At 35.1% G+C, this 25,201-nt stretch overlaps 1 protein-coding gene across 1 annotated transcript in view; it reads left to right on the forward strand.

The window, feature by feature from the left end:
- Positions 1–25,201, forward strand: part of sec63 (SEC63 homolog, protein translocation regulator) — a 131,322-nt gene that overhangs the window by 58,891 nt on the left and 47,230 nt on the right. Inside the window, exons 5-10 of the mRNA XM_028797624.2 lie at positions 5,619–5,680; positions 8,592–8,650; positions 14,498–14,548; positions 17,201–17,309; positions 23,432–23,526; positions 23,614–23,746. Of these exons, the coding sequence (XP_028653457.1) occupies positions 5,619–5,680; positions 8,592–8,650; positions 14,498–14,548; positions 17,201–17,309; positions 23,432–23,526; positions 23,614–23,746 (509 nt within the window). The remainder of the gene's footprint in view (positions 1–5,618; positions 5,681–8,591; positions 8,651–14,497; positions 14,549–17,200; positions 17,310–23,431; positions 23,527–23,613; positions 23,747–25,201) is intronic.

Below are 25,201 nucleotides of genomic sequence, written 5' to 3' on the forward strand. Positions count from 1 at the left end.
ATCTGTTATTTCCAGTCACTCCCAGATAATCAAACAAGGCATGAGCTGGGAAAACTTAGTGAACGTTCTGTGACGGTGGGGGATGGAATAGCTGGCTGCTCGCTGCTCCTCTTAATCGGCACATTTAGAAGACAAAAGAGAGGTGAGAATGGTTTTAAGGTGGGCCGGATCTACGAGTTTTTTCGTAGACTCTGGTAATTCTAGTGTTAATGTTCACATTTCAAAGTGAACTTAAGGGGCTACACTTTTCAATTCATAACACTGGTCAACAAGCATTTTGGTACTGGGATTCCAAATCTGAAAACCATTTTCGTCCAGCACGTCCCGTTTTTTAATTATGATGTTCCAGGTCTTGGACAACTAGGGTGTCTGGACGCTAAAGGTGATGCATTTCAGCATTTAAGAAATAAGTTTGGTCTCAAGAAAAGTGAAGCCAAAATTAAGGAAGGTGTTTTTGTTGGCCCTGAAATCCATGAACTGATGCTTGACGATGAGTTCAAAAAGAAACTGAAGCCAACTGAATCAGCACCCTTATTCGTGCAGGTTGTGTAAAATTTTCTTGACAAGCCTAGAGCAGAGAAGTATACTGAGCTTGTGGAGAATATGCTGAAAGTATATATTAGCTTACAGGAGCCAGAATGTCACTGAAGACGCATTTTTTACACTCTCATCTTGACTTTTTTCCACCAAATCTAAGCGATGTCAGAGATGAGCATGGGGAAAGATTTCATCAAGATATAAAGGTGATGGAAAACTGATATTGGAAAAATTCACTCCGAACATGATGGGTGACTACTGTTAGTTCTTGCAAAGAGAGACGGATGTGCAGTACAAGCGCAAAAGCGAGTGCCTCCAACATTTTTGGGCATGTTGACCTCACTTTTATATTGAGGTAAATTAACATAAATATGCTTTAACATGTCTCTGGTATCGTCTTCTGGTTTGTTTTCTTAATAACGCATCAAAACAATTTTGGTGGAACATAGTCCAAACTCCAGATATTGTGTTGATTTATTATATTGATATTCAAAAGTGTCAAAATGTCAATGATGTGTATTTCAAAAACCTGACATGCTAGCTTAATTCTGATTTCATATATGAAATCAGTGTAAAAAACTTAATAAAGAGCTGCTCTGAAGTTCCCAGTAGCAAACAAAAAAATATTTTTTGTAGACCAGTGTAATTATATACAGTGGTGTGAAAAACTATTTGCCCCCTTCCTGATTTCTTATTCTTTTGCATGTTTGTCACACAAAATGTTTCTGATCATCAAACACATTTAACCATTAGTCAAATATAAAACACAAGTAAACACAAAATGCAGTTTTTAAATGATGGTGTTTATTATTTAGGAAGAAAAAAAATCCAAACCTACATGGCCCTGTGTGAAAAAGTAATTGCCCCCTTGTTAAAAAATAACCTAACTGTGGTGTATCACACCTGAGTTCAATTTCCGTAGCCACCCCCAGGCCTGATTACTGCCACACCTGTTTCAATCAAGAAATCACTTAAATAGGAGCTGCCTGACACAGAGAAGTAGACCAAAAGCACCTCAAAAGCTAGACATCATGCCAAGATCCAAAGAAATTCAGGAACAAATGAGAACAGAAGTAATTGAGATCTATCAGTCTAGTAAAGGTTATAAAGCCATTTCTAAAGCTTTGGGACTCCAGCGAACCACAGTGAGAGCCATTATCCACAAATGGCAAAAACATGGAACAGTGGTGAACCTTCCCAGGAGTGGCCGGCCGACCAAAATTACCCCAAGAGCGCAGAGACGACTCATCCGAGAGGTCACAAAAGACCCCAGGACAACGTCTAAAGAACTGCAGGCCTCACTTGCCTCAATTAAGCTCAGTGTTCACGACTGCACCATAAGAAAGAGACTGGGCAAAAATGGCCTGCATGGCAGATTTCCAAGACGCAAACTACTGTTAAGCAAAAAGAACATTAGGGCTCGTCTCAATTTTGCTAAGAAACATCTCAATGATTGCGAAGACTTTTGGGAAAATACCTTGTGGACTGATGAGTCAAAAGTTGAACTTTTTGGAAGGCAAATGTCCCGTTACATCTGGCGTAAAAGGAACACAGCATTTCAGAAAAAGAACATCATACCAACAGTAAAATATGGTGGTGGTAGTGTGATGGTCTGGGGTTGTTTTGCTGCTTCAGGACCTGGAAGGCTTGCTGTGATAGATGGAACCATGAATTCTACTGTCTACCAAAAAATCCTGAAGGAGAATGTCCAGCCTTCTGTTCGTCAACTCAAGCTGAAGCGATCTTGGGTGCTGCAACAGGACAATGACCCAAAACACACCAGCAAATCCACCTCTGAATGGCTGAAGAAAAACAAAATGAAGACTTTGGAGTGGCCTAGTCAAAGTCCTGACCTGAATCCAATTGAGATGCTATGGCATGACCTTAAAAAGGCAGTTCATGCTAGAAAACCCTCAAATAAAGCTGAATAACAACAATTTTGCAAAGATGAGTGGGCCAAAATTCCTCCAGAGCGCTGTAAAAGGCTCATTGCAAGTTATCGCAAACGCTTGATTGCAGTTATTGCTGCTAAGGGTGGCCCTACCAGTTATTAGGTTCAGGGGGCAATTACTTTTTCACACAGGGCCATGTAGGTTTGGATTTTTTTTTCTCCCTAAATAATAAAAACCACCATTTACAAACTGCATTTTGTGTTTACTTGTGTTATATTTGACTAATGGTTAAATGTGTTTGATGATCAGAAACATTTTGTGTGACAAACATGCAAAAGAATAAGAAATCAGGAAGGGGGCAAATAGTTTTTCACACCACTGTATTTTGACACCATTGACATCACAGGCATTATTTTTATAGCCATCTAAACACTGATAATTTTTCTAAATTCTCTTATTCCTCAAGACTATTTTTACAGCATCTTGAACAAAGCAAAAGCCATTCCTTGTAGGCACTATACCATAACAAATCATGCTATAGTAGACACACTTATTAACTTGTGTTTAGCCAATTTAATGTTGCCATTTAGCCTACCTAATACGTACATTTTTTGGATGTGGTAGAACTGATATGTATTTGGTCAAATCCACACAGGCAATAAAAATGTGAGAATCAAACCAGTGCTCCTGGAGCTTGATTCTCTCTATTGTGAGTTTTCTTGGAAGAATGTTTATTTCGGCTATATGGCCCAGAGTTATAAATAAACAAAACCAACATCCATGTTCACTTAACAGAAATAAATAAAAACTAAATCTCTGTGAAGTGCAGGAAACAGAGGGCATATTGCCGAACATGTCAGGTTTTCTTAATGGGCATTTAACTTTTTCCTTGTCAGTTTTTTATTAGAGTAAAGAAGAAACAATATAGCCAAGCTCAACAAGCATAAGTCAAAGAACCCACCCCCACTCCACCTTGGCATGATGGACTAAACACTGCCCAACTGAAATTGTGCCATAAGAGTAACCCCCAAAGGCCGAGATGTACAATGGGCATAGTAGAAAGAGAGAGAGAAAAGATAATTGATGAGGAATGACCAGCCCTCCTACAGGCAGATACCAGCTGATCATTCATTGATGGCAGTATAGAACAACCCATAAATTCTGGATGCAGGCTCCTCCGGGAGAACTATTTAGAGAGAGCGAGACATTTCAGAAGTAAAAGGGTACCAACACCACCTTTAATGGCATTTAATGACATTGGCCTGAGATGTCCAGTGACCCTAAACACACACTGACCTTCTTTCTTTTACCTAAGTGAGTCCTAGAAATGTTGATCATAAAAAAGTTGGGAATAGTTTGTGTGTTTATATTTCAGTAGATTTAAAAATTTTATATATATAAATTTATGCATGCAGTTCTGGTTTTAAATAAAGAATGAATTTTGCATTTAATTTCAATATCCCATCCCAACTCCTATTATGTCATCCACTCCCATTATATTGTACAGTTATACATTAATAATGATCTAGTTGGTATCTGTTACAAGCATCTGGTTCCCACATGATTAGATCAGAAAATTATACCTTTTATGTTGGTTTCAGTTGTCACACATCAATTTGAAAATACTTGACTGACAGGATTGTAACTTCTTCAGTATAAAACACCATGCTGAACATCCTTGCATGTTTCCTTTTAACTAGCAGTGCTATTGCTGTGTATTATAAATAAGAATTGAGACTTGCAAATGAGTTGAATGTGATGACATGGTTAACTTTTGGTCATGTTTTGAATTGTAGTTGTGGATTCACAACTATTGTGTTAAGTGTACAGTATTGTGTCAATTGTTATTCATGCCACCAGCACAATAAACATCAGAGACATCTTTACATAGAATCGTCAAATGCATTCTCTCCAAAGTCGTCATCTATCTATTCATTTTTGTTGATGCTAGGTTATGCAGTCATCTATGGTTATGGCTCCATCTAACTTCCATATAAACAATAATCTCACTCCTCAGAAAGTGGAACCATTTCCTTGATGTTGTGGATATAGCCAGCAGTGAAATACTTTGTCTATTTTAAATGACATAATAAAAAAACAAAAGTTACTGTTACATCTTTGCTAATTTGTATTAAATAGTTTCACAAGTACAGTCCCCTCCACAATTATTGGCACCCCTGGCAAAGATGACTCAAAGTGGTTACAAAAAATGACCTTTTGGTGAATTATCTTAATCTCATTCAAGAAAAAAATTAGACAAATCCAACCTTTAATTGCAATTGTTCTGAGAAAAAATAATTCCTCTATTGATGCTCTGATTGATCAGCTGCTGATCGAAATCAGCTGATTTTTCACCCCAAATCATTTGATCGCTGGTCAATAAATTAGCCTAACCATATTTTGAGAATCTGCTTTTCTAAGCTTTGCAGTAATTTAGTTACCTTTTTAATGTGAGGTTACTTTAACCATTTTTGTGTTCATTTGGACATATGGGGGGGGGGTAATTAAACTTGTATCCTCTTCCAGACAAGTTGGTAACACTTCTAGTTGATCTGAAATTTTCAGTTACTGCATTGCTGTAGATATGGGCTTTTTCAGGTGAGTGATAATTTTTTATAGCAATTCCCTGACTTATGAAGGGCTGCACACTTCACCCTCATTTGAATTATGTGTTGTCCTGTCTTTCCCATGTTGATGAATGAATATGGGAATTTGGCCTCTGTGTCCCCTCATATTTATAACACAGCAAAAAGGGAATTCATGGGTTACTATTGAAAGTTCCTGCATACACTGATCAATAAAAAAGCAAGATGTAATTGGAAAAAAATTCTCCAGTTAAACTTTGCTCAAAATAATCTCTAGGCATGGCAGTTATGGTTTTGTTAAAAATAATTATTTTATGACGTGGGATTGTTTTTTCTCAGAATAAATTTACTTCAATTGAAGGTTTGATTTCTCTTGTTTTGTTCAATACAAGATTAAGGTAATTCACCTATAGGTGAATTAATCTTCACTCCTCTTTACCAGCGGTGCCAATAATTATGGAAAGGATTGTATAAGTCATTATAAGGCAAAATTAATCCTAATTTTGGTGTCGTTTGCTTGTTGTTGAAATTTTATCATTTTTTTTTGGTCAAGTTAATTTTATTATGTTTTACTGTAAATTTCAAATTTCTTTGGTTTCAACAGATTAACAGATGAAGAATCTCGAAAAAATTGGGAGATGTATGGAAATCCTGATGGTCCTCAAGGTAATGTTATTATTTTGGTTTATTATTTTCAACTATCCACAATTTGATCTATTTTCTGATACAATAATTATGACCTCCAAAGAGGAAATCTAGGAATTGTACCTGGATGCAACTGAGTTACCATAGGAACCCCTACTGGACATGGCAAGAACATGTATACTCCATATAGAAAGTATCTAAAGCAGAATTAAACAATGTTAAAATGCAGAGTGGCAGCAACTCTATCTTTTGCCTTTATTTGTTGCATTCATTCTTTCTAACACTTTATTATTGCTGAAAAGACTTCATATTTCACTGGTATGGCCTATACTGAACTACATTTAAGATACAATGGGAAGGTTGGGAGATGAGGCTGTGGGTTACAGACAGTTTCTGGTATTGTTTGGGTTTAGCTTAGGAAAAGTATAGGTGGTTTGAATGCTTGTATTTTCAATTTGTGGCAGTCATGGGGATGAGGTTATGTCATGGCACAACCTTACAATTTTCTTTCTTTCACCACTGTGAGTCGCTTGTTTACTATGCTTATCAGTTGGTTCTTGCAACCTTCAGGTCCTTGGATGAAACAAGAAACATTCAAGAGTTCTAAGTTATTTTTTGTGCAAGAAATTCAATTTTATGTTCCTATGGTAATATAGGCTGTTGGCCAAAAATGTTCCTGTGCTTTGTAACATTTGCCACTTACATTGTTGCCTCTGTATTAGTCAGTTCTGCCAAAGGCAGAGTGAATATCCTCCTATATAATAACAGGCAGACTAAAATTAGGGGGTTTTCTTCCAGTTAATAATTTTTTTTTTGTTTTGAGGAAACAATGTTTCTGCTCAATGAAAATAATCCACAACACACCCACGGGATGTTTATTGATCTGTTTAGTTTGATTGCGTTTCACACTGCAAGCTTTCAAGCAAACTAATTGGAAATTAAAACAAAGTAATGAAATGTCCAATGATTTGGAGCAGAGCAAAGGGACTATGAGCGTGAAAATGCCTTAAATATATCAGTATTCTTTTTGCTTGGTTGTTTAGGCATGAGTAAGGCCATAAATGTATAGAACATTTTTCTTTGCAAGATTGGGATTGCAAGAGTCCTGTAAGCAAATATAAATTTTAGATATGATAATTACAAATTAAGTTTAATTTTAATTCTGACTATTCACAAAGAAGGCTATAATATTACATACAGAAAATGAGTTGTTTTAACTTGGGATGTGTGGGGCTTGGTTGTGTCTCTGCAAGGATGTTCTGGTAGCTGTTTTACATGGTGCACTTGAGGAGAACTCTGTTTTTTTTCTCACAGTTCAGAGCATTCTAGTATGTGAATGGACAACTTGAAGCTTTATTTTTAAGGGTTATTTACATGAATGTGCTTTGTGTGAGACAGCTTCTGTTTTTAGAGTGAAGATACATAATATTGTACAGTATTTACAGGTTTGTGCAGTGTTCTGTTATTACTATCAGGAAAAAATTCAATCCTGCACCAAATATCAAGATTTAATTTGAATCTTGAGATAAGCGTAGCATTCAGTTCCTACTAGTCATTCTGATCTGTTTGCGGAAGTAAAATCAGTAGTATGACTTTGTAGAATATGAAGGCATGTCATACATACAATTTTAAAAAACTGAAAAACATGTTGACCAGGCAGCATTAAAAAAATTATTGGGCTCGTGTTTAAACATAATCATATTTAAATTGTCCAATACTTGAAACACATTGTTCCTTATAAAATTCTTTCAATAGGCAGTTTGGTCAAACCAAATGTTTTATTAGTTAGATACTGTGTGTTTAAGTGTTTGCATTGAAAACTTTCTGAAAGTGTTGTTTAAAAAAGGTGACATTTTTCACATAAAAGAATGTAATTTGCAGGTCAGTATGCCTGCAGCTTGCTTCAATTGCAAGTTGCTTGAAGACTTTCTGTGTGAATAATGAAATGATTAATTATGTCATGTTTACAACATGAGGTTGCTGTATGTGCACTGGAGAATACCCTAGGGCTTTAAAGAAATGTAAAGAGACCGAGCAGGGAAATACTGTTGGTTTCAGTTTTACAGCTACTTAAGCCTTACTTGTTCTTCTTAGCATGTTTCTTTACCTTCCCTGTACTGTTAAATAAGCAGAACAAGAGGCTCAGTGATGTAGAGAATATATGAATATAAAATAATTAAAAAATAATTTTTTTTTAAAAATCCTTTAAATTTAAATTTAAATTTTTAAATGGCTGAGAAAGTTTTGAGAAATGATTTATAGTCTACTTTAACTTCCAGTATTATGATTAATTGGCATTTTTCAATGAAATATAAATTCAACAGAATAATTTTCTGTTTCTGCAGTCACAATAGGTTATTGAATAAAAAATGGTTAAAGACCATTTAGATGATGAGCTAAAACATTAAAATTGAGATTGACGGAGAGGGCAAATGACTGGTCTGTTTTGTTAATTAAAGGGCTTTTTTAACTTCCAACATAACACAGTTATGTATTGTAGCAAATGAATTCTTTTTTTAATGTAATCAACGCTTCAAACTAAATTTGTATTCAATATGGTTATGCTGTACAGAATAGTATTAGCTTATGAACTCATTTGTTTGGAATACATATAGGTTATTCTTATCTGTTGTTCATAAATAGGTTTCATAATGTTGTTCCTTTAATATCTTTTCATTGTGTTTTACCATGATTTTACACTACCATAGAGCATCAAATCAGGAAAATGAAAAAAGACAAAAATCCTTTAAGAAACGTTAACCATTTTTTCCATTTACAGGCATGAATTCCAAAGTACAAATAAATGTAAATTACAGAGTCACAAGTAAAGATTTTTGTACTCCTTCATCTTGAAGTTGTTAATCTTCACTGTCACATTTTCTGTATTTTTATTTACTCTTTCAGTGTTTAAAGGATTTTTTTTTTCTTTTAGCTACAAGTTTTGGTATAGCGTTGCCAGCCTGGATTGTGGATCAGAAAAACTCAATGCTGGTATGTGGAAATTCAGCACAAATAGCTGTTTTGATGGTACTCTGTAAGTTTAGGAAAGTGAAATAAAAAATCAGTTAATTGGTTAAGGCTATTATTGCACCTCAAAAATGCTTAGTCAATAGAAATGTGGAAGAAAGCACATAGTTATTAAAACAAATATCTGCCAGCATACATCTTATTTTGAAAGAGACAGTAGGACGTGTTTTTTTTTTTTTTTTTTGAGGGAGTAGGCTGTTTTTTGCTTTCTATGTCTAAAACAAATTCACTTGTGCTCGATGTCCCAATTTTAGTTATTTCCTTTTACTGCTTTCATTACCAAATAGACTTAATCTGGAGACAAGTTATTGTACAGCAAATAATCTTAAAACCGGACCCTGCTGTAACAAACTGTAAGGCTACCTCTGTGATATTAAACTGATGAACTCAAGATTTATCCTTTATTTCAATATTTCTATTAAATGGCATTTGTTTTTTTTTTTTGTTTTCTGGGTGCTGCACGTTAGTGCTAAGACTGTTATTAGCCTGTATACTAAATCAGAATAAGCCACTGAACTAGAATGATCATACCTGCAGTAACTACTCCTAACTGGAAACCGCATCCCATTCTCCCTCTGTGCTAATTAAAGAAGTTTGCTACATTTTAGTTTTTGCCCCAATGTACCCTATTTTGACTTCAAAAATCCTATAAACAATGCAAACTTAGTGTTTGTCAATTGAAGTGTACATTTTCTTAATAGCCCCGCTAACTATGTGTATGAGATTGTATCATCAGTGTGATTTGTCTCCTGCTACAATGCAGTATGGCATTAACTCCATTAATGTTTGATCAATATATCAATAAATACATTTTAGAACAAATATGTGGGGCAGGCCGTTTCATCAATTTGTAGAATTGCCGCTGACATCAGTAAACCAGTTAGAACACAAACAGTTCAATAAACAATTGTTGTCATGTTCGTTACGTTCGGATTAATGCAAAGCCCCTATTCCTTGATTGAGGCTATGTGTGGCGCTGTATTAAAAAGCAATTGATTAATTTTGCTATAGTTTGTAAGTCATTCAAAAATGTGGCACAAGTTAAAGCAATTACTCACAATCTCACATTATAGTCCTCTCAAAGCAAACACTTCTTTTCTTTGTCTTGAAAGAGCAGAGTGAATTTTCAAATTGGAGTGATGCAATCAATCCTGCGTTGAAATTCCAGTACTGTGTAATGATCACCCTGATTCTACCAGCTTCCACTAAGTATTTGTTAAATTATGTGATGGTACATTGCCCAATCTATACATAGAGTGACATAAAATTATAATAGATAAGGGAATTGAAGCTCTTAAACATTATATTTATAATGAGAATAATCCAGCCACCCATTACTCCCTGATTGCAGAAACTTTCTTTGCAGGGTCTAAGTAATGTTAATTCAAGAGAATAAAAGAAAAACTTGGAGTATGTGATTACCATGAAACAAAGCAAAAATCACATTTTGAACATAAACAATAATGTAAAATTATCAAAAATACAAATGCAGTAAATTTAAAGCATTTGTGTTGAAGGGTAAATAGATGTACTGTTATGTTCATTATCATTATCATATGTTCATCACCAGTTTAACAGTTGAACAGTTTAACATCCATTTCCAGGGACTAGGTTAGTCATTTGACTTCTACATTTTTTTCCTCCTCTTTCCACATCCTTTGGGGCGAGACCCATTCTTTTCATATTATTTGACACCACCTCCAAACATGTCTTCTTTGTCCTCCCTTTTGGCCTTCTTTAACTTACCTCCATCTTTGTGCAACTCTTCAGTCATCCTCTACCTTTCACTCCACATACCCAAGCCACCTTAGGTATGTTTCTCCATAGCACAAAACCTATTGCCTCCACACCAAGTCTTTCTGTAACACTCCCTTGTATTCATTGACATTTCATACACCTCCATCTAATCATTTTCAACTTTGCTGTCTTCAGCTTTGCCTCATGTTCTGCTTTCTTTGGCATGTCCAACATCTCTCAGTTTTTGTAATCTTTTGACATCATGCAGACGCATTTCTTTCATTCACACATATTTCTCAATACTTACCTCACCACCTCTCATTATCATTACATGTGTCTTTTCAAATCTACAAATGCATAATATATTGCTATTTCCTTATTCAGGTATTTTTCCTCCATTTGCCTCACAACAGAGATCACATATCTGTTGTTCCTTTTTCAGGCATGAGACTGAAGTACAGTACATTTTGTTAATTGTCATGTGATACATGATTCACTCTTCCTTTGTGTGATAAATTGTTATCTTCACGTATAATCATCTTGTACAAGTCTGTCAACCTTTTGCTGCCTTCAGCAATTCTAACAGCAGCTCTTTTTCAGGCTCCTCTTTCAAATACTTAACAGCTTAGTTTTTATATAATGAACATCATTACAGTCATTTGTTGTCCTCATTCAGAAATGTCCTCCACATATCCTTAATCCCTTTATAGTCAATCATGATGTTCTTTTTTCAAGCCATCTGCTTTGCCAAAAGTCCTGAGTATATTTGCCCTTCCATTCTCATTCTGCAGCTCACTTACAAACTGTTTGCTATTATTTTGCACCCTCCTAACTTATTTTCTGATAGATTTCCCTGCCTGATTCTGCCTTTGTTTTCTACCACTTCTTATTGAAGCTCCTCTTTCTCTCAACTGCCTTTTCTAGCTTAGTATTCCACCAGCATGTTTCTTTGTGTCCTAGTGTTCCAGTTGTCCAACCCCAAACAGTTTTCAAACAGACAGTCTTTATCATTTGCCACTTGATATTCACACCTGGTGATTCTGAAAGCTCATTCACTTTTACTGCCAATGTTTCAGAAAATCTATTTTTCACATTTCCTCCATCAGTTCTTAAGCCCAGAAGCACAGTACATATGTTTTTATGCCTCAGTTTAAAAGATCTTCTACAACCAAGCCAGGTTGTGGTACACAGTCTTTTCCAGGAAATACTTTTACATTTTTCAACATGTCCCAATCAATTTTCCTCACCAACAAATGCTTGTTGTGCTCTTTACACCCACCAAATTCATATGTCTCCAAACATATTTTCCTCCTCCTTGAGCATGATGTTGTACAAGAGTGTTTGTTTTGCATCACCGAACTCCAAAATCCTTTCACCCTCAAAATTTCTAGTAGCAGAACTAAAGCCCCAATCCTTCTCTTCATCACTTAAGACACCTGTGGATTATAGACTGAGAAAATTAATTTGTCATTTACCAGCAGTCATCTTGACAATTGCAACACACCCACTCACTTCACCCTCTTTACCTCCCATTTTTCAGACACAAGTGTACGAACTCCAACATTGCCATACTTTCTTCCTGGACAAGAAAGCTTTTATCTTCTACTATTCCCATTAGCATTCTCACATTCTCTCATTCACCTTTCTACTTTACCTCCTGTATGCAACACACATCTATTCTCCCTCACTTCACCCAGTATTTCAATATTGCAGGCCTTATACTCTTTTTCTCATCTCTTACTCTGCCACCAGTCTGTGCTCTCTTCAGTGTATCAGGACTAGGACTATTATAAATCTGTTTTCCCTTGTCATTGTTTCTGACAGGTTTCCCGAACTCTTTGATGTGGACAGGCTGCCACAGATTATTATCAACTGTAACTCATCATTGCATCTCATAATGGAAATTGTTTTTTATGATTCTATTTGAGTTAGACTATTAGCTAGACGTCTGCTACATGTGATGCAATAAAAACAAAGTATTGATAAACATTACATACATATAGAGGAGTCACCATAAAAAGGTTTCCTTGCATACAGCATCTTTTTAATTATTTTTTAGCTACTAGTAAAGAAAACTGTTGTGCTTTGTTTCTGTTTTATAAAATTTTTTGCTCAAAGTAAATTAATATATTTTTGACGTGTCTATCTAGTGGCTTTTTAAGATACCTTTGTATTTAATGGGCTGACAAGTGGAAGTGAAGAGTGTTGTTTTATTCTCTGCTCATGTAGTAATGCATATTTAGCACACGAATTATAGAACTATACCTCTGAAATTAACTTTACATGAATAGGACTAAGTGGCACTCCAAACAGTTAATCTTAGAGTGTATGAATAAAATGCTGTCTGCAGTCAATTTTTCTTTTTTACTGTGCTTTTCCATTCAGTGCTGAAGTGCTTCATTTCTTCACTCTTTTATTTGTTTACAGTTTTAAGGAGCATTAAGTAAAGCCATGTATATTTGTTAACTATAGTCACAGTTGCTCTTTCTAAACATTAAATGCTGCAATAGTAAGGGTTAAGCTGTCCTTGTAATTTTAATCTTAAACTGTTTGAGTTACAGTGTCTCAGACATTTCGTGGTAGATTGCAGTCAATCTTGAATGTGCCAGTTTCGATTCATATTACATGCTCATCTTTCCCTAAAAAGTGTGTGAAGGTAAAGAAGTACCTCATTTGTTTTGTTTTATTTCAGAGGTATCAGTTTTTAATCTGAACTAATCCCAATCAATAATGAAGAAATTAACTGTTTTTTAGATGGGCAAAAGGTTTGGATAGGGTTACATAATCACACTATACTTCAGTGTACAATGAAAATATAAGGAGATAAGGAAGATTAAAAAAAGGGTGATAGAGGTTTTATTGTATGAGGAAGAAACATCAACAACCTCTGAAGTGCTGATGGCACTATACTCCTAGCTGAAAATGAAGAAGACCCAAAGATCCTTATTTTTTAAAAGAATCAAAAAAAAAAAATTAAAAGGCCAGAGTGAAAAGATTGGACCACAATTAAATATGTAGGAAAAAGGTTATAACTACAGGAAAGATTGACAGCTTTAGAGTTCAAAGACATTGAAGTTGCTGACAGCTTTTGCTTTTTTGAGTCAATTATTATCAATTAAGGATCCAGCAGTCACAAGATACAGTGCAGTCTGGAAGTTAGTTGAACAAGAGTGAAAGACATTTTTCAGATATGATGTATATTTAAAGGCAAAGATCCAAACTGTATAGGCCATGATATATTCTGTAACTCTTTATGGCTGTGAAAGCAAAATAATGAAGAGGCAGTACAGAAAACATTAATGCCTTTGAACTGTTGCTGTCTTTTTAGAATACCTCGGACAGCAAGGAAAAACAAACGAATACATCCATGATCAAATTAAGGCTGACCTTCCACTCAAAGCTCCACTGACTATACTGAATCTGTCTTATTTTGGAAAAATTATGCATAGACACATTCATTAGAAAAGATGGGAATGCTTGAAAAACGGAACAGAGGAAAAGAGGTTAGCCAGCTATAAAACAGATGGGTTTGATCACAGCAGTCACCATATAACATGCCTCTGACAAGCCTGGAGATGTAAACAAGATGGGACATTCTGGAGAGAGACTATCAGTGTGGCCACCAGGACACAAAATCAATTTGATGGCACTTAAGAAGCAGAAGAGGAAGCATGTATTCCAAAAATAAATTGTGAATGTGCCATTTTCGGCCTTTGAATTAGGGCCAGAACTACTTTTACATATTTCATCCTTTTCATTCAGTATCTTTTTGGACATTTTTTTGTATTTTATTTGTGTATTTATATTTTTTTTAGTTTGAATAATATAATATTTAATATGAATTAACTTTTTTTTTGTATTACAACATTTATCTACTTGCTCTTGGCAAGAGCCAGGAAAATCTGCCTTCATAGATCATAATATTTGCTCACTTTCCATATGTTTTCCATGCACATATGAATTCCCTTTATAAAGGCATCAGAATAGCCATAGACCAAAAAACTGATATCACTAAGTAATGTCAACAATCCTGTCATCACAGCTAATATATTTATTTCTCTTCTCTTTTTTTAGGTTCTCCTTGTTTATGGTCTAGCCTTTATGGTCATTCTTCCAGTTGTTGTTGTATGTATTATTTTTATTTAAAGACGTTATTATGCAACCTGTTTAAGGACTTAAGTGGAGTATGAAGAATTGATTAATTATTTTATCAAGATTGCATGAGATTAGTGATTTTAGGGCATGTAACAAGAGGCTTGTTATATATGAAAGAAGTGGGTAATTATAGACTTTAATGTAGAACATCTGTTTATATAAATGGGCTGCAGCTCAGTGATTCTAAATTCTGGTACACAGATTCTGGAGAAGAATGAATGGATGGGAGGAAAGAGTTTTTATTTCTTTCTTGCAAAAAATGTAAATTTTGGTTGTAGTCTACCGTGAAAGGAAGTCTTTCTAAACATTAGAGTTCTGTGTCTTTAGAGCAGCAATGGCCATCATACATTTATATCTTGTTTTGCTGCAGGAATGAGGACATGACCATTTTTACTTCTGTAGTTAAGATGGCACTTACCTAAATTATTATTTCAGTATTTCAATATCCAACACATGCATGTGGGGTTAAAATGAGTAGGCTATTGAAGAACCTATTATTTTTGTAATGTCAGAATATTAGAATTAACAATAATACACCACATATAAAACATTAGGGACTGTGGTGTATCTCCCAGAAAAGGTTGGCTTGCCAAAATTACCCCATGGGCACAGCACCAACTCATTAAGTAAGTCACTAAGGATTCCAAAACATCCAAAGAACAACAAGCCTCTCTAGCCTTGGCTTTGGTCTGTTTTTATGACTTCATAATAAGAAACAGATTCAGTAAAAATGATATTAGTCAGAAACCAAGAGTAACATCAGTGGCCATCTCGCATTTGTAAAGAAACACCTGGTTGATTCCAAAGACTTTGGGAATCTAGTCATGGATTATCCATAACAAATACCAATTTTGAATGGAGGCGTATTCATGAGTGTTCTTGGTAGTAGAGTACCTTGAACTGTCAGTGATTGACTTGTCATTGTTGTCATTGGATCAGAAGCTATATGTTGTAGACACATAAAGAAAGTACTGAACTGGCTCAGATGCAGGGTGAGCCTAATCAACAGACCTAGATGATTTTATATGATAGTGAAGTTATGCTGGAATTTTCTAGCAGACACCTTTGTTCTGAATGAATTAAAATCTCTTTGAATCTCTCCTCTGGTGTAGCTTCTCCTGCATCTAAAAAGTTGTTTAAAACCTCAGTGGTATAGATACAGTTAGGTCCATAAATATTTGGACAGAGACGACTTTTTTCTAATTTTGGAAAGCCGCTGCAGTAAAGCCCTGGCAGAGCATTAAAAAGGAGGAAACCCAGCATCTGGTGATGTCCATGAGTTCAAGATTTCAGGCTATCATTGTCAGCAAAGGGTTTTCAACCAAGTATTAGAAATGAACATTTTATTTCCAGTTATTTCATTTGTCCAATTACTTTTGAGCCCCTGAAATGAAGGGACTGTGTTAAAAAAATGCTTTAGTTGTCTCATATTTTTATGCACTCGTTTTGTTCACCCCACTGAATTAAAGCTGAAAGTCTGCACTTCAACTGCATCTGAGTTGTTTCATTTAAAATTCTTTGTGGTAATGCACAGAACCAAAATTAGAAAAAAGTTGTCTCTATCCAAATATTTATGGACCTAACTATAGCTACATGGGGCTTTGGTCAAAAGGTTTGTCAGTGATGGGTCTTGGTAGTGAACCTAAGACTGATTGGATAACACCAATGGTATGAGAAATTGTGAGGGGAGTGCGTCAAGGAGTTGACTGAATGGGGTCAAAAAGGCTGCACCTAGCACAGTGAGCAATGTAAAGATCTGTATGCGAGAAGAGTTTAGTGTGGCTTTGGGGATTGACTTAGGGGTGAAGAAACTTTGAAATAAATTAGATTTATCATTGAAGGATTTATGGAGATTTTTGAGCAACAAATAAACCCAGTGGATATGTTCTCCTGTAAGGAGGTAATGCCTGAAGCATTAGTTGGATTGCATTTTTTTTCACGGGCATGTCATTAATTGAAGTCTTGTAATTCCAGTAACACAGCAGCAAATGAGATCTGCTGAAATCACTGGATATTATGGTATAGAGAAAGTGTTGTTAGACTTAAATACTGGCATGGCGGCACCCTTTTTTTGAAAAGGGGGACAAGAGGATCTGTTTAGTTACCAAGTGAACGCATTCCTTAGCTTAGGTGGTAAAGATTTTTATGGTGAGTATATTACATTAAATATCGAAGATTAGAAGCTAAATGTCTGTCTTTAATAAATCTGGTTTGGTCTTGTGATGTTATAGAAGGAAACACTTTCTCAATCCTGCTGCTCTGTTGTGAAACTGTAGAGTAGTAAATGAATAAAGATAACCGCCTGCACATGAAATGTTAAAACAGTTATTCCTGAAACAAATGAATTAATTAGCCTTTGAACACCCAGATTTTTAAGAAACTGTTATCCAACAGGAAAGAAGGCAAATAAAACAAAGGAAATGAAAAGTTGTCAAAGCTGCCAACATTGATCAGATTAAATGTTTCAACAAAATTACATAAAGCTGCGTTTTGGTTTCTGGATCCTGGTGTATGTAAAATCTTGTTGATTTGTTTAAGAATATGCTTTGGTCTGCTTTTATTTTTATTTGAATAATCACTTTCTCTTATTAAGGAGACTGATTTAAAAATTATTTTTTGCAGGGTACTTGGTGGTATCGATCTATACGTTACAGTGGAGACCAAATTCTTATCAACACAACACAACTATTCATGCATTTCATGTACAAAACTCCCAATATGAACATGAAACGTAAGTTTCTTTTTGAATTTTTTGGGGTGGGGGGGGGATATTAAGTCAAGGAAATCTTATTTATAAAATGCTAAATGTTTATTTTTGATGATAAAAATGTAGTAATAGTATCTGGCAAAAACATTTAAGTTTTCAGTTACTGAGAATTTTCTTTACATGCATGTAGAAGATCATGCTTTCTGTGATCACATCACATATCCAAATTTGGGTAAATGAGTACCTAGACATATTCTGTTTGTACTTTTCATGTATAGGAGATCAAAATCATAATTTTATCAACTTTGAAGCTTGGATGATAGTGCTAATGGATGACATAAATACATGTCCCCAGTTGGAAATCATAACTTTACAGAAAAAATAAGTAAAAAAAAAATAAAATTTATTCTGTCTGTATTACAAACAAACAGCAACCCCCATAAACACACATTAAGAACATCTGACTTGAATAGGAGAGCTGCTGCTGTCAGTCACAGGATTTTAGGTGGCAATAAGATGTGGTCAGATCTGCTCAGTTGTACTCCAGGTTTACATTTAATGGCATAGACGTTCAAATAGAGCAGCTTGTTGTGCATACAAATTCAGCATACTAATTCAAGTTGGCTTGTTCCAGTGTTCCCCTGGTTAAGTCAACGGAATTCTTGGGTCAGAGTAATTCATTTTTTCTTTCTTTTCCCATTTCTATGTGGGGTTGATTTGTTTGATTAACATTCTCCATACAACTTGGTCCTGCACCTCTTCCCAAGTCAAACCCTTTACTTCCAGTCTTTTACTTTACAATTCAACTTCTGCTGTGGCCTCCTTTGTTTTGTCTTCCCCTGTACTTCCATTCTAATCACTCTTTTGCCTACATATTCATTGTCTCTCCTCATCGCATTTTCATTCCACTTCCTACTTTTCTGTACATTTTTTAGATATCTCTCCCACTTTTGTTGTACCTCTAATTGTCTCCTTTCTTATTTTGTCCTTTTTTATAAATCCACACATTCATCACAATATTCTCATCTCTGCCACATCTAACTTCTCCTGCACTCCCTTCATAACAATCTGCTTATATGGGGTGTGATCACTAAACTACACCACCCGAGAGGGAAGTGGACGATGTTCAAAATATACATCAGCATTAAAAAAATATTCGGTCCTCGACCCAAATTCTCCCGCACTTTCTCCGCCCCCGCCAATACTTAAAAGAAACCCAGATGATAGTTAGATTGGTTAAATACGCAATCTAGGATACAATGTTTAAACATATACATGAAACGTGACTGGGTGCACGTTTGTTATCCCTTTTTCCCTGGGCGTTCTACCCAACCTCCTTTCCCACATCTGCCAAACCTTAATCCCTGTTACGATACACACACAAAATTGAAAAGGAGATCAGAAAGGGGATTATGCATAGTCCGCGTGAAATGACAACAATTCTGGTCTCGCAGTTCTTATTGAATGATGTGGGAAATAAAAATGAACAGCAGACAAATATGGCTGCTTTCTCTCTATCCTTGAAAAAAATTCAAGAGCGAGTCCGACTTTTCAACAGTAGCACCCAGAGAACCACTGGGTCATATAAAGAAATCCTTGCCTCTTCTCGGGGATTTGTCATGCTGTTATCCACAAATAGTAGATGTCCCTGGGTGAAGTTCGATCCCGCTGTTGTCTTAGGCTTAAGATAGACAAACTCCTTGCCTTCTGTTTCTCTTTTTTTCTCCCCATCTCTTGGTCTGCCATTCCCCATGGAGGGGAAAAAAAAAATTTGCCCAAAAACCATTTCCTGCTTCTGTTGTCATAGAAACATCGTGCCTACCCTAGGCAGCTGGAATTCATAATGGGCAGGGTCCTCACAGACGTATTTGTCAACTATAATGCCTGAAGGGATACTCCTTTATCATCATCCAGACCCTATAATGAGGTGTTGGCAAACCCGATTGTAGTGCCATGTAGGCTTGCTACACCTTTACTGCCCATGTCCAACCTCAATACATCATTGCTGGTCTTACCACTGTCTTAAAAACCTTGCTTCTAATTACTTTATTCTTCTGAAAGGCACTATATAAATATAGTATTATTATTATTAATAATCATTTGATCACAAAATGCTCCTTATCCCTTCTTCTAAGTGTTCCATTCACACTGTGGTCTATGGGTTATCTCTACATCTAATTTTCCATCTTGGGCTACCACTGATCATAGATATGTATTAGATTATTAGTGCAGAGTGAGGTATGTCTGTTTCCGATTTAATAAACATTAATCACGATAATGTAAATTGTCTTCCTAGGCAATAACATTTACAGATTTACAATGACTGGATAACACATTTTAGATTTAATTGTAGTGTACTTGCTTTTTAACCATTACTCACTCATTTCCTGTCCCCTTCCTGCCTTTTTCACTCCATCTGATCACATAGCTGAAACCAATCAAGCATTAAAATAGCATTCTCCGCAGTAAACAAATACTGTGGTACCTGCGCCATGACTCATCATGACATGTAAAAGTTTATCCAACTTATTCAAACATTCCACATTTATGTAGACAGGCCAGTTCTGCGTACTTTCCACTGGTTGTGCTTTAGTTGATCAGCCACCATTCTAAATTGGCCATTTTTAACTACAAAAGACTTGATCGATGATTGGTAAATGTGCGGATCATAAAAAACAATATTTTCTGCTTGTTCTTTTCTAAGCTTTATGGTGATTTAGTTGTGCTCCTTTTATGTGAGGTTTTACAGTACTTGAGCTAGGCATGTCTTACTGCTCAGTTTACAGGAATTTTGTAGGAAGGCTGATTTTACCAGAGTGGAAAGATTGGAATGTTAGCCTTTACATTAAAGTGGAGTAATAAACGGAGAAAAGGGAATTTCAGGAGTCTACCTGTGCAATTAGACAAATGGCAAAAAAGCTACTTCAGTGAATTCAGACCTTTTTATTTTGTCCTTTAATTAAAACAATTGCTGCTTCTCTGAGTTTGGATAGTGAGCAGACAACATCTTACATTTGCAACTAGAAAAAGAAGAGTTAAAGAAGATTTTAAAATTGCTGCTTAGTAGACATCAAGCTTGTTAGTTTAACAACAAAGTTTGTCTATTTTACTTGTAAACTATTTACAGTAAGCATGTTAACCTTATCTTCTTGATGAACATCTTATGAACATTTGTCTGTATTGTGTTTATTTCTTTGTGTGTCATACAGTACATGTTTTGGTTAGTAACAAATACTCGATAATTAAAATGGTAATCTGTGTTTATAATTACACCTCAAGAATTAGAAATGACTAGCTGGTGAACTGGGGAGAAAAAAGCCAAACCAAATAAAAAAACTATAAATATAGCAAAGTAGGTTTTTAACAGCAAAAAAGCTGCAGTACAATTAATGATTAAAAATAATTAAAACCTATAAGTGCATATATATTTACATTTTTAACTGCCAGTATCAACTATTTTAATCAATATGTGAAATTATAAATATTTTGTTAAACAAACGGTGAAACCTACTTTTTTAATTAAGCTTTCTTTCAGGTAAGTACATTATAGAAGTTAAACAATATGACAGCTTATAATTATGAGTAGCATTTTATTTTCTTTAATGCCATATGTATTATGGGGAAATATTTCCCTGAATATTAGTTCAGTTAATGTGTTGAATTTAACACTTTAATATAAGACATAAGGCTTCTCTATGTATGGTTATGCAGAAGCTTAGTGTAAACGTTTTTTAAAGGGATAAAGAAAAAAAACTGAATCAGCAGATCAAGTAAAATGGTGTTGATGATTAGTATATTTCCCCTAAAACAAAGCCTGATGGGAGCCTTTCTACTTTCCGCCTTACTTTTTATCTTTTTTTTTGTATTCTTTCCATCTTCTGACATGTTACAACTGCGAATAAAGTACAACAGGCAACAGTAATCACAGAGCTATTAACTGAGTACGGGAGCATTTAATATAACCCACTTTGTTTTCAGTGTCTCTTACATTCTCAGGTGTTACAGGTGTAGATAATCATTGGATTCTTCCAGTCCTCTTCGCTCACTCAGTAATAAGATGTATATTCCAAGCTCGTTCAAAAAGGCAGTTGATGTGGGACAACCACATGTGACAGCAGCATTTCTTTGATTTTAAACATTCATTTACGATTAATAGTAACAAGCAAAAGGTCAAATCTTTGTTACTAATAATTAAATAATTCATTTAATATTTGGAATAAAAAACGAGTGATAGTGAGAGTACTTCTGCAGAAGGCAGCTGTGTAGAACCCTGAAAAAAGGATAATCTACAGCAGACAATGTGACATTGTCCTGTCCACAGAAATGTTTGAAACTGTAAACTATCTGATTCTATCCTGAATGATCTCCAGTAGCAGGCTTCAGAGAGTAGATCAAGGTGATGAGTTCTAGATATAAAATATATTCAAACATATCCAAAATATTCAAACAGAACCCAATGAAACCAATCAAAGTTGGCATGGCTGGGTTAAATGTAGTCTTCTTTAAAAAAAAAAATAAATATATATATATATATATATATATATATATATATATATATATATATATATATATATATATATATATATATATATATATATAAATATAAACATTTTTTTCCTCCACTAGCCTTCTTTATTCATTTATGTTCATTTACCATAATATGTCTTGTATGTTTGTGCTATGGGGCACCACCTTGAAGTTTGTTTGCCTGCTAAAGAGAAATTCAACGAGCCCTCTTTCTCCGATGGTGTGTTTTAGAACATATTATCTTGACTCCTTTTGCACAGCATGCTCCTATGCTGTGGTGTCAATCTGATATTGTTTCTACGTGTTTACTCAATGCTGTGTAACTGATTACTTGCTTTAAGCTATTTTTTGTACTATGCAGACTTTAATGTAATGTAATCTTGAGAATCATAATGAAATGCTGAATTTTATTTTTTGGAGTGTCATATTTCTGCAGAGGTAAAAATTTCACTTAAAATTAGAATCACCAAGTAAGAGGTATTTTCAATTTCTATTGCCACTGGATGGCGCTCATGAGCTGTGTTCACCTACTTAATAGCCTGAAATTGTGTATGACTCAAAGTGTGAAACAGTCATCAATACAGTTACATTGTATGATATAATACATTTATATTTTGTGTACTTAAGCAAGCTATCGGTCAGTTTGAAATGCTAAATTAATCAAAGCAAGAAAACTAAATTACACTAAATGATTAATATAAGCTTAATGTGCTGAAAAGCTGATACAAGGCACTGAATTAATATTCTGATGTGTGGGTCACAGACTTGCACAAGAGAGGAGGCAAGTCCAGGTTTTCAGGTTTCAGCTTTATTGTTGTGAACACGGAAATGTTCTCAAAGCATTTACTCTAATGGGAGCTGTCACTCACACACACATACAAAGCATGCAATCATTGATAATGTCGTCCTGCATTTGCTCCCTTCTCAGAAGAAGAGAACACATAGCCTTCCTGCACAAGAGAGGAGACAGAAAATGAGCGCAAGGCCAGATCAGTTGCCATTTTTACATGTTTTCCACATCAATCATTGGGCAACAGACACCGGGAGCTTGCAAACTTGCAGTTGCACTGGTGATGGATAACCAGTTCCTACCTACATTAACAGAGTTTCAGTGCACAGCACATTTAGGGTGCTGTCTTTGTCTGAAGTATCTCTTGATATATATTCCAACAAAAAAGTTTTGCCCATAAACTTTATATATACAAAAACAATATAATCAATGTGTTGAAGCTGATTATTTGTGTAATATTGTTATGGTTAACTTTTAATATAGCATACGTTCACTTACATCAATGGAACAACATCAAGTTTTGTATTAGAAGTAGACTTGATGCTACTGGGAAACTTGATCTTGAATTGAACTGAAGTTTTTTTTTTTTTTATTTATTAATCTTTATCATGGACTTATGTGCTCAGGACATTCATGTGAGAGAGAGCCTCTACACATGTGTGTATGTAGAATGTTTCCATGAATTAATAGTACCACCTTAATTTTCCCTTGCGTATTACAAAACAAAGAGTAAACAACAGAAAACGGGGGGAAAAAAAAAAAAAGTAAAATGGTTAAGTCGTGAGAATGCTTATCCTTCACCAGTTTCTTCTTTTTCTTCTGTTTGCAGGTCTGGAGATGGTATTGACTGCTGCTTTTGAATTTGATCCACGTAGCAATAAAGAAGCAATTATAAGACCAACTGACAACACTGAAGTGCCACAGGTAGTAAATTTGTTTAATGGCACAGTTATTACAAAAGTGTGACTGTTTAGAGAATGGATTTTTAATAATTGATTCTTTGATATTCAGCTTATTCGAGAGCTTGGAAACATTAATGTAAAGAAAAAGGAACCTCCATTTTGTTATCCATATAGTCTGAAAGCCAGAGTCCTCCTACTTTCTCATCTTAACAGAATGGAAGTATCAGAAAACGTAGAAGAAGGTAATGTCTTTAGATTTCTTTTAATTAGTGTGTTTGTTTCTTGGTTGCCAAAAAACTGATATATGCTATGCATTTCTTACTTGAAAATGTTCTTTTATTATTAGATTAGTTGATAGCTTTTCTTGTGGTGATTTTTACTTTTTTTAGTCCTCTATGAAGGGTATATTATAAGAATATATAATTGCTATGTGAAATTACAGTGTAGTTACATCATACAAGAACTTGGTTTAATCATCTCGGTTATACATGCGTTACCTTACAAAGGGGGAGAAAAATTGGTAGCGATTTTGGCGGTAACATACAGAAATGGTTATCTGTGCATTAATGAAACTTCTAAATGCATTGCACATCAAGTGAAGGAGGTAGTACACCTACAGATATGGACTTATTTATTTATTTTTAATAACCTTGCAGCTCATTGAAAAAATGATGTATGCCTCCTGAACAGTAATTAAATGAAAAGCAGTTGTCCCATGTATACCTGCATGCATTTGATATGTCGCAGAGTAAAGAAGAGCAAGTATGAAAAAGATGAAAATATTGCTTATTATGCAAAGATATTCTACAGTAGCGTGGGTAGATATATTGGTAGTATCCCCCTAGAAAAGATCATAAATAATTGGATTAGAGTGTTTTTTTTTTTTTCCAAACTAGCTGTTGTCTTTAATTAGTATCCCATATGTTTTCCTACTGCACATTCAGTCATTCAGTCTATTTAAATGGAAAAAAGTACTTACTCTGCTGTTTGGTATCATTGTGTGTCCCACATTGAGAATGGATCAGAGAAAGCAAAGGAGAAAGTTGTCTGAGGGGATCAGAAAGAAAATTCTAGAAACCATGTTTAAGGCAAAGATGATAAGACCATCTCCAAGCAGCTTAATGTTTTTGTGACAACAGTTGCAAATGTTAAGAATTTTAAGGAGCACTGGACTGTAGCCAACCTCCCAGGATGTGGCCGCAAGAGGAAAATCAACCCCAGAATGGGCAGGAGGATAGTGGGAATGTTAGACAAAAAGCCAAAGACAACTTCCAAAGAGATACAAGCTGAACTCCAAGGTCAAAGTCCATCAACAACAATTTATATATCACATTTTCATACAAGGAATATAGCTTTAAGTGCTTTACAAAATGTTTGATCACACCATCTGTCACTTTGAGTGACAGTGGGCCTAACTGAAGAAGACCCAGTGAAGACCCAGTGCTGAAAGAAAACTTAGTCAGACTGGAATTTGCTGAAATGCATATTGACAAGCTGTAGTGCTTCTGGGAGAATGTCTTTTGGACAGATAAGACAAAACCCGAGCTTTCTGGTAAGTCACATCAGCTCTGTGTTAACAGATGAAAAAAAATTAAGTTTTCAAAGAAAAGAACGCCATACCCACTATGAAACCTGGTGGAAGCTCATTTATGTTTTGGGGCTGCTTTGCTGCATCTGAGATTGGGTGCCTTCAGTCT

Source organism: Erpetoichthys calabaricus, chromosome 3 (assembly GCF_900747795.2).
Source record: "Erpetoichthys calabaricus chromosome 3, fErpCal1.3, whole genome shotgun sequence".
In the NCBI taxonomy this organism is placed as follows: Eukaryota; Metazoa; Chordata; class Cladistia; order Polypteriformes; family Polypteridae; genus Erpetoichthys; species Erpetoichthys calabaricus.